The 16,094-nt window shown below is 41.2% G+C and overlaps 1 protein-coding gene across 2 annotated transcripts; it reads right to left on the bottom strand.

The window, feature by feature from the left end:
• Positions 1–7,264: 7,264 nt before the first annotated feature.
• Positions 7,265–13,575, bottom strand: LOC135519403 (ADP-ribosylhydrolase ARH1-like). Of its 2 annotated transcripts, none has more exons than XM_064944606.1 (4): positions 13,388–13,575; positions 12,808–13,155; positions 9,580–9,943; positions 7,265–9,076 (listed from the first exon to the last, which is right to left on the bottom strand). In XM_064944606.1, the coding sequence occupies exons 1-4, from the start codon at positions 13,482–13,484 to the stop codon at positions 8,662–8,664; spliced, it is 1,224 nt and encodes a 407-aa protein (XP_064800678.1). In that variant the 5' UTR covers positions 13,485–13,575; the 3' UTR covers positions 7,265–8,661. The 2 variants fall into 2 exon arrangements, with proteins under 2 accessions (XP_064800678.1, XP_064800679.1); XM_064944607.1 differs by having other exon boundaries at positions 12,808–13,152.
• Between the last annotated feature and the right edge of the window lie 2,519 nt (positions 13,576–16,094).

Here is a 16,094-nt window from a genome sequence, read left to right as displayed (position 1 = left end):
TGCTTGTGTTCATTAATTGCCTTTTCTTTTACTTTTAGGAAAAAGTCTGAAAAGCTGACCACACAACTCTAAAAACCCCAAGTTCCTTGAAATAGTTGAGTGCTGACGTCAGTTTGTATTTTTTGTGTGCTTCTTTTGGTTTCACATTGATACACTGATTATGTTACTTGTCCTACACAGATAAGGATAAGCCCAATGTTCTCTGGCCTGTACTGTATCAATAACTGGCTAATTTCATTCTGTGGTGTGATGTTATTTCTTATCTGACTGTTTTTAAAGCAATCAAAGAAACATATTTTTTGTTTCTAATGGAGTGAAATACTTGACATAGGGTGACAGACTCCATACCAAAAATAAAACGCATAACTATACGGTAGCATGTTTAGTTAGTAACTTGATATTATGGAAACATTACAATATATACTGAATCATTCTACGGTCCATATATTTTCCCTCTGGTTAATGTCGATCTGGGACATGCAATTACTTTTTTGTTGGGAGAGTGGAGATTGCAAATGTCATGATAGAAATGATATGGTGGCAATCATTTCCTCTCTGCCTCCTTGCCATTCTCTCACATCACGTCTTTTGAAGCCTGCAACTATAGGCCTACTGACCAACTTTTATTCCTGTTACCAGCTATTGCTACATATGAAGAGAAAAAAACACTTATTCAATCTCCATGCAGTGGACTGCTTCTTCCCCAGCAGTTGCGGACAGCTTGTCCTGGAAAGCTTGTTGCTACTTGCAGAAGTTGACCACTTGACCTCCCTCTTAATTGTTCACCTGAATACCATCAACAACAGGTGATTGTGACACATACCACATCCTTATGACCCTAAGTCTGCCGTGTCAATAACAATATTACATTCACTCCTCAAGCTCCGTGAAATAAACCTGCTAATATTTGCTTTGAGGAGGGTGCTCCTCGCCTTTCTGTTCTGAGTTGAGGTGAAGTCTCCTGTCTGTGTGTGTGCGTGGAACATGCAATCTAGGAACGTGTGTTTTTGTTCCATGTAACTGCAGAGGGTGCCTGTCAGATTCAATTTCACACTCCCCTGTAAAAACCCATAACGGTCAGGCGTATGTTATCGACATGTAAAGCGGTGGAACATTTATCATATTGTCTATCCAGTTTTTCTTCAAAGATAAGACTAACTAACACCTTGACAATGGTTCTCATTTTCTAAGACAGCCTATTGGGCGATTCCACGCCAGCAGGAGGGGAAAATATTTTTGGTATCTCTGATTGTTCTGGCAATTCTCACATACAGTGTACATGCCTGCTGACCCTATGATCTGTAAAACATACATGATACAGACAACAGACATCTTGGTGTCATTATACTCCTTACAGCGTACTCTAAAATATGGAGTATGTCTTGATTGTGAAATAAAACAATTAATTTACTCAACATAAAAAATATTTTCAAAACTACCCTTTCTGATTTTGTTCATTTGGTAACCATGTCATAACAGCTGACCTAACTTGTCATAACACTTCATAACCCATCAACACACTTCATCACACGATGAGCAGAGACACAACTTTCTCCATCAGAGTCTTGGTGCCGCACTTATCTACTCTCACTCAGATATATGAACATGGCATAAGTCTCAAACACGGATACCTCCTTTTTATTTTGCTCATTCGTTTTTGTGTCAACACCTGCTACCAATTAGCCGGTTAGCTAGGTTGCAATGGAGCCCACTTTGGCTGGAATAGCTAACAAACCTTTCCAGCGCTGTAGAAGCTGTGTTTATTACGCTCTTGTCTGGGAAAATATCGACAATCCGGAATTCCAATGCGGAAATTGTTTGCTAGTGGAGGATTACAGGAATGAGGAGGCTATGCTTAGCAAGCAAACCTTAATTATGCACAAACTTATGGGGAAAACGCAAATTGGAACTTTCTCGTTCTCAACTCCTGTTAATGGATGCTGCTCGGGTCTGGTGGATGTTTCCTCGCCTTGTCATCTGTCCCTATCAGAATGGCCTGTACTACCTCGAACTTGCCTGCCAAAGAAGTCGTCTCCGTCTCCTCCATCTTGTAGTGAAGTAGATGGAGAACAGCAAGAAGATTTTTCCAATCAACCCTGGTCCCATGTCACAAGTCGTGGAAACCGAACGCAGCGGCCTGCTGCTAAGCTGACGGGAGTGACTGCGAGAGGTTCGGAGCAGATTGACATAAGGAATAGGGTCACTGCACTGGTGCCTGATCTACCTGCGCCTTCATTGCTGGGATTGCCTGTGTCTGCGACAGCGGTGCTGACTCCATCTACGCTGACTCCAGCAGCGGCTTCATCGTCAAATTCGGCTCCTTTCCCTCGCTCTGGATCTGACAGGGCACTGCCTGCTGTAGGAGGTCTGGACCTATCGCAGGGAGAAGCAGGCGTACGCTATCCTGCTTCTCATGGGTGCTACAAAAGTACTAAAAATAAACCCATGTTAATGTGTGTAGTTTAAGAAACAAGGTTCATGAAATCAATAATTTGCAGGTTACTGATTACATTAACATTCTGACAATCTCTGAAACTCACTTAGATAATACCTTTGATGATACAGTGGTAGCAATAAATGGTTATAACATCTACAGAAATGCCAAAAGGTGGAGGTGTTACCGTTTATATTCAGAACCACATTCCTGTAAAGCTTAGAGAGGATCTCATGTTAAATATTGTTGAAGTAATATGGCTACAGGTTCATCTGCCCTACCCGAAGCCCATTCTGCTGGGAAGCTGCTACAGACCAAGAGTTAACAGTCAGCATCTGGAAAACTTGTGAAATGCTTGATAATGTATGGGATATCAACAGAGGTATATTTTCTGGGTGATTTAAAGGAGATATCCCCATTTTTCTTGGTGTATTACAACAACAGTTGTGCAATTTGTCAAGTTTCCGTGCTAGCTGCAATAGTTCCAACCTTGTGAAATTGTTTTCTAATAGCCAATGTATGTAAGAAAATATTTCACATAGCAAGATGTTAGATGTCCTGCTAACGTCATTCATTGTATGCGCTGGTTGCGTTGGACAATGTTGATGGCAGTCCGACTAGCAGGGCAAGAGGCAGGGGTAGAGGGAGAGCCAGGGGCTCTGTAGAATTCTGTAGTGCAAAAAACTAAATGAAACCGCTTCTTTCAAATTCTGTGATTGTAATGTACTTGGTGTAAAGTGGTTTGCATCGTCTTGAGGTTCACCCAACGCTAGAAGAAAGTGAAAGAATGAGGAATGGGGAGGTTTAGTACATCGATACCGCACTGGAAACTGCTGACTTTTGAGGTTGGGAGACCCACGGCATAGGCGTGGAACGCACTGAGAGGACAAAGTGTGTTTCAAAAATCATCAAAGACTAATTATTTTAACCGAAAGAACTTAGAGACATTTATAGTACAATATCATGGGGAATGGAAAGGAGGGGGCTACTTACACAGTGTTGGGAAGGCATCACAGCAGTGATTGAATGAGGGCATGAGGCATGAGTTGAGGTGTTCAGAGGCTTGACCAGTGCAGGACAGGATTTGACTGGGAAGACAAAACAACACACTACACAGCTAGACCAAAGAGCTAAGAATGAGTTGGTCCAAGCAAGGAGTAAAATCATTGATGTGTAATAATGTGATTGTGTTTGTATGTAATTGACTCTACATACAGAAATGAGAGAAAATGAATAGGGGCACTCAGTGCTTGGAGAGGAAACATTCAACATGCCAGTGGATGAGCGGGCACATGAGATGTGGCTTCAGTTCATGTCAGGAGAGAGTTGACAATGGTAGTGGAATAGTCATCACCTCTTAAATCAGCGAACAGGAGGGGACTTCACTGGAAATACAAATAGTAGATACATTCCATTACAGCAGTGACATTGTAGGTTTGAACTACAATTTTCTCCGCGAAGTTAAACTCGGACATCTCAAAATTCACAAGGTAAAACACAGGCTGCACATCTCGTCAACTTGACACATCAAAGTAGCCCAAGAAACGTTCCTGAATAAATCCACATACCTGACAACTCCAAGCAGACTGGTGGCCCCATAGGTCCCAGGGTGGTGGGGCAATGTTTACCCCCCTGGGGCCCTGAGTTTTTCCTTCTCTGTTAACCTAACCAGGAAAACTCTGGAACCTATAAGGTATGGCCGTGCTTAATCAGTTTAAAAAAAAGTTATGATGGGACCAGTTTTTCAAAATTTTATTTAGTTATTTAACCTTTTTTTTTAAACTAGGCAAGTCAGTTAAGAACAAATTCTTATTTACAATGACGGCCTAGGAACAGCCTTGTTCAGGGGCAGAACGACAGATTTTTACCTCGTCAGCTCGGGGATTCAATCTAGCAATGTTTCGGTTACTGGTCCAACGCTCTACCCACTAGGCTACCTGCCGCCCCAATCAGGTCACATGGTTTTAAAAATCTCCTGAACAATACTCCTGGCCCTGGGGGATGAAAACCCTGTCAAACTGCAGCAACCTGTTGCTTGTCCATATTAATTATATTTAGACTAGATTAAGAGGGGGATTTCCTCTACCCAGACACAGACAACTGATAGACAATAGAACTCAGAGGGCTAAGCTTGCTTTATGCATCATGCACGCCTATGCAACTTTAGGCTTCATGAAAAATGTACTGTCATTACTATTATGTTGATTGATTAATTCCAGTTAATAATTTTGGATTGAAAACATAGACAGCCTAGCCAGCCCATTTTTTAAACCAAATTTGAACACATTCACATTTTATCCTGACACACAAATTAACTATAAATACACAACGTTATCAATTAGTTCACCCTGACCAAATGGGCCTGCAGGTATGCAGCTGCTCTTATTTGTAGACTACAGTTGATCAGAATGAAACGTTGTCTCGTTTTCAGCCTATACAGCATGTCAGATCTCTCATGTTTTGGTGTAGCGTAGGCTACTGCAACATTTCTGCAATTAGTTTTTGCTTGGGTCTGAAGTCCAAGTCTTCAGGTGTTAGGGTTCTTCTCCTTGGCATCCCGCCACCAGATTCCAACCACTTCCTCAAAATCTTGTTTTGGAGGTCCGGAATGTATCCATATGTCTTCTTTGTCTCTAGTGAGTAGACACTCCAACATTTTGCTGTTTTTTTTTATACAGTCTTCTATAGTTATACACCAACATAATTTGAGAGTATGCATTGTTAGAAAAATAAATAAATACTTTCAAGGACAGATCTTGCAATCTGAGTACAACAGAACAAATAAGGTTGTGCATGACCTCCCTCAATGGTTTAGAGAAAGGAGATTGTATTTGCAGTGTATTGTAACCCATCCACTTACAGTTGAAGTCGGAAGTTTACGTACACTTAGGTTGGAGTCATTAAAAGTCGTTTCTCAACCACTCCACAAATTTCTTGTTAACAAACTATAGTTTTGGCAAGTCGGTTAGAAGATCTACTTTGTGCATGACACAAGTCATTTTTCCAACAGTTGTTTACAGACAGATTATTTCAATGATAATTCACCGTATAACTATTCCAGTTTACATACACTAAGTTGACTGTGCCTTTAAACAGCTTGGAAAATTCCAGAAAATTATGTCATGGCTTTAGAAGCTTCTGATAGGCTAATTGACATCATTTGAGTCAATTGGAGGTCTACCTGTGGATGTATTTCAAGGCCTACCTTCAAAATCAGTGCCCTATTTGCTTGACACCATGGGAAAATCAAAAGAAATCAGCCAAGACCTCCACATTTTTTGGGGAGACTTCCACAACTCTGGTTCATCCTTGGGAGCAATTTCCAAATGCCTGAAGGTACCATGTTCATCTGTATAAACAATAGTACGTAAGTATAAACACCATGGGACCACGCAGCCGTCATGCCGCTCAGGAAGGAGACGCGTTCTGTCTCCTAGAGATGAACGTACTTCAGTGCAAATCAATCCCAGAACAGCAAAAGGACCTTGTGAAGATGCTGGAGGAAACATGTACAAAAATATCAATATCCACAGTGAAACGAGCCCAATATCGACATTACCTGAAAGTCCGCTCAGCAAGGAAGAAGCCACTGTTCCAAAACCGCCATAAAAAAAACTGACTACGGTTTGCAACTGCACATGGGGACAAAGATCGTACTTTTTGGAGAAATGTCCTCTGGTCTGATGAAACAAAAATATAACTGTTTGGCCGTAATGACCATCATTATGTTTGGAGGAAAAAGGGGGAGGCGTGCAAGCCAAAGAACACCATCCCAACCGTGAAGCACAGGGGTGGCAGCATCATGTTGTGGGGTTGCTTGCTGCAGGAGGGACTGGTGAACTTCACAAAATAGATGGCATCATGAGGGAGGAAAATTATGTTGATATATTGAAGCAACATCTCAAGACATCAGTCAGGAAGTTAAAGCTTGGCCACAAATGGATCTTCCAAATGGACAATGACCCCAAGCATACTTCCAAAGTTGTGGCAAAATGGCTTAAGGACAACAAAGTCAAGGTATTGGAGTGGCCATCACAAAGCCCTGACCTCAGTCCTATAGAAAAGTTGTGGGCAGAACTGAAAAAGTGTGTGTGAGCAAGCATGCCAACAAACCTGCATTACTGCAGTACAGTTCCTCTGTCAAGTGTCTGTTCTTTTGTACATTTTAATATTTTATTTTTATTGGCCAGTCTGAGATATCTTTTTCTTTACAACTCTGCCTAGAAGGCCAGCATCCTGGAGTCGCCCCTTCACTGTTGACGTTGACACTGGCGTTTTGTGGGTACTATTTAATGAAGCTGCCAGTTGAGGACTTGTGAGGCGTCTGTTTCTCAAACTATACACTAATGTGCATGTTGACTTGATACAATGCTTCCCACAGTTGTAAGTTAGCTGGATGTCCTTTGGGTGGTGGACCATTCTTGATACACAAGGGAAAGTGTTGAGTGAGAAAAAACAAGCACCGTGGCAGTTCTTGACAGAAACCAGAGCGCCTACTACCATACCCCATTCACAGGCACTTCAATCTTTTGTTTTGCACATTCACCCTCTGAATGACACATACACAATCCATGTCTCAATTGTCTAAAGACATGTCACATCAATAAGGAATCATAGTTTTCACCTGGTCAGTCTGTCATGGCCATTCTTAATGTTTTGTATACTCAGTGTATTTTCTTAGTCCACGTAAAGTGACAGGATGGTCATACTGCTTCTTGACAGTATCAAAGTGTATTTTCTACAAGTAATTTCAAATATGAATAAAAAAAATGTAATGAGTACAACAAAGGATTTAAGAAACAAACTTTCAAACAAAAGGAAACTTCTAGGCAGGGAAATAACACATTTAAATCAATGTGGGTTTGACACTTATGTAGGTGTCATAACCAGCTATAAAATAATGCAATATATGTCACAACAGCTGTAAATATGAGTCATGACAGTGTCATATTATGATACTAGGTGTCAAGTATTACCGTTCATTTTAAGACCATATTGTTTGGAACAATACACTCAACAAGTACATCACCTTTCCAGTGGACTCTATGCTAATTGAAGGTGTGGTCAATTTTACAATCAGCATCAACACAATGGATGGGAAAATGGATTCAAAGAGAACTCCCTATCCTGGTGACTTGCTGAATGTGAAATCCTAAAGGGGGGGACTGTAATTGGTTAATGAGCTATAATGTAAACGTATACAAATGGATAATTTCATTAAAGTACCAGAGAGCCCATTCTGGAAATGTTACATTACAAACAATGTCTAATAATAAGCAAAAACAGTTTTAGTTGAGATACTCATATTTTTTATGTTGAATAAATGAATGTGAACATTTGTATTTCAGAATCTAGACATAGAGTACTCAATATTTAAGAGAACACTATATAGAGTATAATGACACCAAGATGTGTCTGTATCATGTACAGTTCACAGATCGTGGTCTTAATAGGTCTAAAAAGGGCCTAGAATGGCAAATAAAACATCCTTCCTCCCAATGAAGTTCCTATGTGAGAACTGCTAGAACAATCTCATTGCCACAAGAGAAGGACAACCAGTGAAAAACAAACACCATTGTAAATACCCTTTTGTACATCGTTACAACATTGTATATAGACATAAGACATTTAAAATGTCTTTATTCTTTTGGAACATGTTTAATGTTTACTGTTAATTTGTTAGTATTTCACTTTTGTTAATGATCCATTTCACTTGTTTTTGTTTTCCATGCCAATAAAGAACTTGAGAGAGCGAGACAGGAAAGAGTTTCAAGAGTGATTTGTTAAGTTACACTGCCACCCTCTGGTCACCACTGTACTTGTAGACTTAATTTAGTCTTCATTAAGCATCAGTCTAATCAGAAGTAAAACAGTCCGTTTTCTGCCATAGCTAAAATGGTACAATAATAGAGCAACAACTGCAGCATCAGTGTATGTTAGTGAAGACTTGATTATAGGCTGGAAATAAATAAAAAATGTTGCCATTACAGAAAATGTTTGTTATTATACAGAACATTCTGGCTCCATCTCCTAGTCAGTAGGTAGACTGCAGTTTGAGATCATAAATACTCTATAAATCTTTCCAGATCCAGTAATATTCTTTAAAAATATGTTTAAGAACCAAGGGATGCAAAATTAATGTCAAAAAAAGTTTAAGTAGCTGAAATTACAGATATGCAGGAAATGTAATGAATTTCACCTTTAACCATCTATTGGTTTAATTTGCATCACACTTTCAAAGAACCTAGAGGTTTCCCCCTGAGCTTGTATAGCTGTTCCCCTAGTTTGGATAGTCTGCCACGGTACTCAAGCCTCTGGTAGTTGATCTCTGGCACCCCTCTGAAGCCGAACAGTGCGCCCCACCAGGCAGCAGCGATCACGGCCGTGGAGTCGCTGTCCCCGCCGTGGAAGAAGCCATGATTGGCCAGCTCAACCCAGGAGTCGCCTGCCCTCAGGAGGGCATCGTAAGCTATCATGGGAGCATCATGCCCACTGGCACCACCCCAACCCTTGAAGCTCACCGCCCTATAGAAACTCTCCCTCTCCTTCACTCCGTAGGACTCTGGAAACTGAGGTTTGCTCTTTCCATCCAGAATGCCTCTCTTTTCTAAATAGGACTTCCACTGACTTCCAAAGTAGTCCCTGGAAAAATTAGATTAGTCAGAAGCAGATGAAACTTACACATAATTCTACATTGTAAACCCAGCCATAGATGTAGGAATTTAATTTGGCCTGTATTGTTGCTGCAAAATAATTCTGCAGCAACAGGAATTTAGCGTTTAGCCAATAATGTTGCGTGATCGGTGGTTAGGCTATTAGCTGGCAAAAATAAGGCTACATAAAATGTGGAATACTGTTAATATAACTGAGTGTTAGTGCAGTTCTGTGAATTTACATAAACCACGAAGTTCACCTGCATTTCCTGCAGCGCAAGAACATTGACTGTATGCAGGTCACACTTCACACAAACAGAGGAGGCTGTTGGGCAGAGATACAGGAGTACAGGCGTACTGTAATGGTTGGAATGGAGTGGTATCTAACATATCAAAGACATGGAAACCATGTGTTTGACACTGTTCCAGTCCGCCCACCGTTCCACTCTGCCCACCAGCCTCCTCTGCAGCCAACCACAACAAAGGCCTCACCAGTGCTCCATGTTCAGCTCCACACAATTGCCCGAAAGCCTGACATACTCCTTGGCTTTGACCAGGACCTCCATGAGTCTGTGTCCCCAGGCCTCCACAGGCAGGGTGCCCCTCACTGCGTAGGCCGTGAACAGGGCTGTAGCCAGGGCTCCCAGGTAGCCTGTGGGGTGGTGGTGGGTCAGACGCCCACTCTCCACACTTACTGCTATCAGCAGGTGCTCCTGCTCAGGGTCGGGGAAGCGCAGGCCGATACACATGGCCCTCATGGCTGCCCCACACCCTCCGCCCCTCTTGTTGAAGGGAATCGTAATGTCCTCGTCAGTTCTCTGTCTGTGCCTTGCAACACTGTTGAGGCAGGTGAGGCCTACAGCGTAGACAGAGGGAGTATAATTATTGAATTGAATGGAGGTCAACATGTGGGTTTAAATGTAACTAAATGTTACCTACAAAATCCCCCAAAGTAATTATTTTTGATGATAGGGCCATAATAACTAGTAATGTTGCATACTCCAATAAATGTTTAAATCTCACCTTTCTGGTAAAAAAATACATAAATTGCCAAGGTCACTTGACGACAAATGCTCAACTGCACAATACAAATATGATAAAAATCATGAAAGTGTGAAATATTTATGATGTACAGTTGTAGTCTGAAGTTTACATACACTTAGGTTGGAGTCATTAAAACTCGTTTTTCAACCACTCCACAAATTTCTTGTTAACAAACTACAGTTTTGGCAAGTCAGCTATGACATCTACTTTGTGCATGACAAAAGTAATATTTCCAATAATTGTTTACAGACAGATTATTTCACTGTATCACAATTCCAGTGGGTCAGAAGTTCACAAACACTAAGTTGACTGTGCTGTCAAACAGCATAGAAAATGATGTCATGGCTTTAGAAGCTTCTGACAGGCTAATTGACATCATTAGAGTCAATAGGAGGTGTACCTGTGGATGTATTTCAAGGCCCAACATCAAAATCAGTGCCTATTTGCTTGACATCATGGGAAAATCAAAAGAAATCAGCCATGCCAAAAAAAAGGATACCTCTACAAGTCTGGTTCATCCTTGGGAGCAATTTACAAATGACTGAAGGTACCACGTTCTATAAAAATAATAGTACGCAAGTATAAACACCATGGGACCACGCAGCCGTCATACCGCTCAGGAAGGAGACGCGTTCCGTCTCCTAGAGATGAAGGTACTTTGGTGCGAAAAGTGCAAATCAAACCCAGAACAACAGCAAAGGACCTTGTGAAGATACTGGAGGAAACCGGTACAAAAGTATCTATATCCACAGTAAAATGAGTCCTATCAATCGACTTAACTTTAAAGGCCACTCCGCAAGGAAGAAGCCACAGCTCTAAAACCGTCATAAAAAAGCCAGACTACGGGTTGCAACTGCACATGGGGTCAAAGATCATACTTTTTGGAGAAATGTCCTCTGGTCTGTTGAAACAAATATGAAACTATTTGGCCATAATGACAATCGTTATGTTTGGAGGAAAAGGGAGGACACTTGCAACGTGAAAACACCATCTTACCCGTGAAGCACGGGAATGGCAGCATCATGTTGTGGGGGTGCTTTGCTGCAGGAGGGACTGGTGCACTTCACAAAATAGATGGCATCACGAGGGAGGAAAATTATGTAGATATATTGAACAATGTCTCAAGACATCATTCAGGAAATTAAAGGATGGTCGAAATGGGTCTTCCAAATGGACAATGACCCCAGGTATACTTCCAAAGCTTTGGCAAAATGGCTTAAGGACACCAAAGTCATGGTATTGGAGTGGCCATCATAAAGCCCTGACTTCAGTCCTATAGAAAATGTGTGGGCAGAACTGAAAAAGCGTGTGCGAGCAAGGAGGCCAACAAACCTGACTCAGCTACATGAGCTCTGTCAGGAAAAATGGGCCAAAATTCACCCAACTCATTGTGAGAAGCTTGTGGAAGGCTACCCAAAACATTTGACCCAAGTTAAACAATTTAAATGCAATGCTACCAAATACTAATTGAGTGTATGTAAACTTCTGACCCACTGGGAATGTGATTAAAGACATAAAAGCTGAAATAAATGATTCTCTCTACTATTATTCTGACATTTCACATCCTTAAAATAAAGTGGTGATCCTAACTGACCTAAGACAGGGAATATTTACTAGGATTAAATGTCAGGAATGGTGAAACACTGAGTTTAAATGTATTTGGCTAAGGTGTATGTAAACTTCCGACTTCAACTGTATTTCCTATTCAACAAAACCGTAAATTATAAAATGACTAAGATTTCACCTTCATTAGAACTGTAGAATGCATGTGGTTCAGTTGGTAGAGCTTGGTGCTTGCAATGCGTGGGTTAGTTTCCCACAGGGGACCAGTTTGAAAAAAATAACAAAATATGAAAATGTCTGCACTCTTCTATAAGTTGCTCTGGATAAGAGTGTCTGCTAAATGACAAAAAATGTAAATGCTAAAATATTTGTTTGCAGAAATGTTTAGTGTGCAAATTTTCTAAAGGTCTCTCTTGATCAAAACATCTACCCCAATCTGTGAACGTCTCACAGAGCTCTAGATTGGCTTCCAGAACTCGTTAGGAACGCACCTTTCATTGCATGCTAATATTGTCTATTTTTTTACCTTTATTTAAAAAGAGGCAAGTCAGTTAAGAACAAATTCTTATTTTCAATGACGGCCTAGGAACAGTGGGTTAACTGCCTGTTCAGGGGCAGAACGACAGATTTGTACCTTGTCAGCACGGGGGTTTGAACTTGCAACCTTCCGGTTACTAGTCCAACACTCTAACCATTGCCGCACCAATTGTCTTTGACAATAGGAAAGTGAATATTTGAATACCGTGATGAAACCACACTCTCCTGCTGTACTATAATGTAACGATTGCAGGCATGAGCTTCACCTGTGAGGTAGGGTTCAGCTAGGAGTTGATGGACAGTCAGAAGAGCGAATGATGTCACATCATATGTCACATAGGCTCATAACAAAATACTACTGTGTACGTGGGAAGCAGGGCTATTGCTCAATGCAAGCCGTTTCGATCTACGGTGGTCACAGATGGATTTTTAGTGTAAATGTCAGTCAGAACCACACCAGTCCCCTATATAGGGGACTTTATATCTAAGTTAAGTGTACCGTGCAGAAATATTACCATTTGCCTCTCATGTTAACACAACATGACACACCTCAAAGGAATATAAACTGTTACATACCTGCTCCTCTTCCAGCCATGTCTGTCATGCTTACAATGTACTTCTCCACCAGGACTCGATACAGCTCAGGAAGGGATGCCCCTTCCCCCACCTTGACCAGAGCCTCAGCTGTAGCCAGGTGCATGACGGTGTCATCACTAACAGGGAAGTCTATGGCATCCAGCTTCTCTAGACCTCCTCTCTTCTGAACTTGCTCATGTATTAACACGCCATCATTTTCAAATTCCCAGGTACCATGGTTGTAGCCCAGGGCATCTCCTGCTCCACTCAGGACCATGCTGGCCTTGTACCTCTGTTCCAGGGGGACCGTGTCTGACATGGTGAGATCTGGTTGGTGTTCAATCACTTCTGTAAGAGATTCCATTGGATCATTGACTAATTGAATGTGACATTGAATGTCGATTAATATAAAATACAGAAAAAAGCTGTTGAGACGAGACATGAGGCCGTCAACCATAATGAGCGTCGCTGAACCATCAATGATAAAAGACAGACGTCACAGAATGTAGCGATATGAATGTATTGTGTAGAATTGTTGAATTTACATAATGCAAATCGAGCTAGTACAGTAAATTGATACCTTGTGCTGGTGGTTGATAGGCAGACCTTGAGGTTCGGTTCCCTTCCTGGGATTGTGTAGTTTCGATTATGTAGAATCCAATCCCGCTCAGCTCCATACAAGGAAACAATTAAACCACGAGCCATGAAAAGCACTTCCTTAAAAAAAATGACAAACACTTCCTGGGCAATGTTGCCAACTCCTCAGTAAGGAAAGTAGCTATTGGCTGCCCTAAAAGTCGCTGAATGACATCATCGCCTAATTTGCCATGTGAACGTAGTTGTGATGGATGCTGTAGGAGAGGGGAGTAAACGTCGTGGGAGAGACAAAAAGTGAGTAAAAAAAACAAACACCCTCAATATGTTTAGAACGACAAATTAACTTTCTTCTATCGAGTCTTGTTTTTTTAATGTCACAATTCCAGCCCTCCTCCTTTATCCGGGCTTGGGACCGAAAATAGAAACTGGCGGAGTTATTTCGTCTTATTTTATTTTTCTTAATTTGGTTTGGTTTGTAACCTTATGGTCCACTTAGGAGCCTACAACAAGTCACAGTAAAACATGAAGATTTTTTACTTTTTGTATACAATCTAAATTGATCAAAAAGAGACAATAGAAAAACTGTCAATGGCAATGTGAGAAAATTATGTAACTAGTCGGCCCTAATTCAGGTAAAATAATAATGTAAACCAGGGCGGGATCAGCCAGCGGCGACTTCCCGCATGCGCGATTCATTTGCGGTCTGGACGCGAAGGGTTGAACATCTCCTGCCTGACTGCAAGCGCGAGGACTGGGCCGCCTGTGAGTGCTTTGGAACTGGGGTGGGGCCCACGGCAGCACCCGCTGCTCGTTGAGAAGAGTAAGAACGATACGTGCTTTCACGTCAGAGTCACCAATAACACCAGAAAGTCGCAAGATTTGTCGCTTTTAAAAATGTCGCTCGATGGGTCTGAATACTCGCTAAATATAGCGACAACGTCGTTAAATTGGCGACTCTACGTCTTACAGGAACGCGCGCACGCACCGTCGTGGATGCAAGGTCCGATCATTTGTGACACCAGTGTAATGAAACAGGGAGGGAGCAGGTCGAGCGTTCTAGCCCGAAGTCCAACGCGCTATCCACTTGTGCCGAAAAAGCATGCTCAAGCGGCAGAGTCGATATCCTTGCTTATAAACCCAGGGTCGTTACAATACAGTTTTCTGTGTATTCCAGTATTTTCAAATACATGCCAATACTTTCCAAATGTATTTCCAAACAAATTCCAATATTCAACAACTTTTTTTATATTTCAAAATGTACTGGTATTTTAGTCCTTGAAAAACAAGAATTTGAACCCAGGTCTGATGACAACACTTGTCAATGTGTGTGTTATATACACCTATATTAGTGTTATACACTAATATTAGCCATGCGCATGTTCGTTGGGGTTTAACAAAGGCAATTGCAGACACAGATCAGCAGAAATGATTATCACAGAGGAACTCTTTTCACAACAGGTCTAACCGTAAACTAACTCACTTTTGTACATCGCGCTGGTCCGTACAACTGACCTTATTTTTAGCGCCCAAAAAACGTAATACTTCCAGATCAACTTTAATATCAATACCATTGTAGATCACAAATTCTCCCCTTTCCAAAAAAAAATCAATGACGAGACCTTCATGATTCCAAATATAACGGATGTGAAACGGCTAGCTTAGCTAGCGGTGTGCGCTAAATAGCGTTTCAATCGGTGACGTCACTTGCGCTGAGGCCTTGAAGTAGTAGTTCCCCTTGCTCTGCAAGAGCTGTAGCTTTTGTGGAGCGATGGGTAACGATGCTTCGTGGGTCAGTTGTCGTGTGCAGAGGGTCCCTGGTTCGTGCCCGGGTATGGGCGAGGGGACGGTCTAAAGAGCTCCGTCGGGTCTTTTTAAAAATGGCGGGTGGGGAAGCTAAACCTATTGCGTGATAGTGAGAAGGAGAGATGTCGTGTGAGGAAATGGCTTTTTTTCACTCGATCTGTCCAACTTATCAACTTATCTGCTCTAAAATGTAAATAAAACACTATAAAGAGTTTATATAATACTCATTACATACCTATTTGAAGGTTTGTGACGAATTTTAATCGGGTTTTTAGGGCGGTGCTAAAGTGATCTTCAGAAGTAGACAGCGGCTTTTGAGTCATGATAGCTTGCAGTGATGACACAAATGACTAGGTATCTCCATTACCCTGTCCTTTTCTTATTTTTAAACAGTGAGAGAAGTGCTACAAAATGGAGAGAGGCTGTAAAACAGAATTATTTACTTTTTTTAAATGTGTTTTTATTAACAACAAATCAATACATAAAGCACTTGAGGGAACACGTGCATACATAAATTACAAACAATGGACAATCGAGCTAGGGGGTACAATATCACATGACAATTAAACAAGGACCTTAAGGAACATGCATACTTACAATTCTAACAGCTTTTTTTGTTAGTAGAGCATTTAACCGTCTTAAAATAAAGTTACATTTCTTTTTGTAGGGTAAGAAAATTTGGTTTTCTGTTTGTAAATTTACATTTGTGTATATGAAATTTGGCCAAAAGAATAGTGAAATTAATGACGTAATGTTTCAGCTTATTTCTATCGTATGTTAAGAATCCAAACAGTACATCTATCCAAAAAAGATGCAACACTGTTTCTGGGTGGTCATTACAAAAGGAGCAATTTGAGTTGATGTTTTCCTTAAACTTCTTCATATAG

Source organism: Oncorhynchus masou, chromosome 29 (genome assembly GCF_036934945.1).
Source record: "Oncorhynchus masou masou isolate Uvic2021 chromosome 29, UVic_Omas_1.1, whole genome shotgun sequence".
In the NCBI taxonomy this organism is placed as follows: Eukaryota; Metazoa; Chordata; class Actinopteri; order Salmoniformes; family Salmonidae; genus Oncorhynchus; species Oncorhynchus masou.
The sequence above is the reverse complement of the archived record's forward strand: the minus strand, read 5'-3'. Positions and strand labels throughout refer to the sequence as shown.

Excerpts from the sequence above, each read along its gene's own strand:
- LOC135519403 (XM_064944606.1), bottom strand. The coding sequence starts at position 13,484 with ATGGAGCTGAGCGGGATTGGATTCTACATAATCGAAACTACACAATCC. Across the intron at positions 13,156-13,387 it reads CTATCAACCACCAGCACAAG|AAGTGATTGAACACCAACCA; the intron begins GTATCAATTTAC and ends AATCTCTTACAG. Across the intron at positions 9,077-9,579 it reads GAGCTGAACATGGAGCACTG|GGACTACTTTGGAAGTCAGT; the intron begins GTGAGGCCTTTG and ends TAATTTTTCCAG.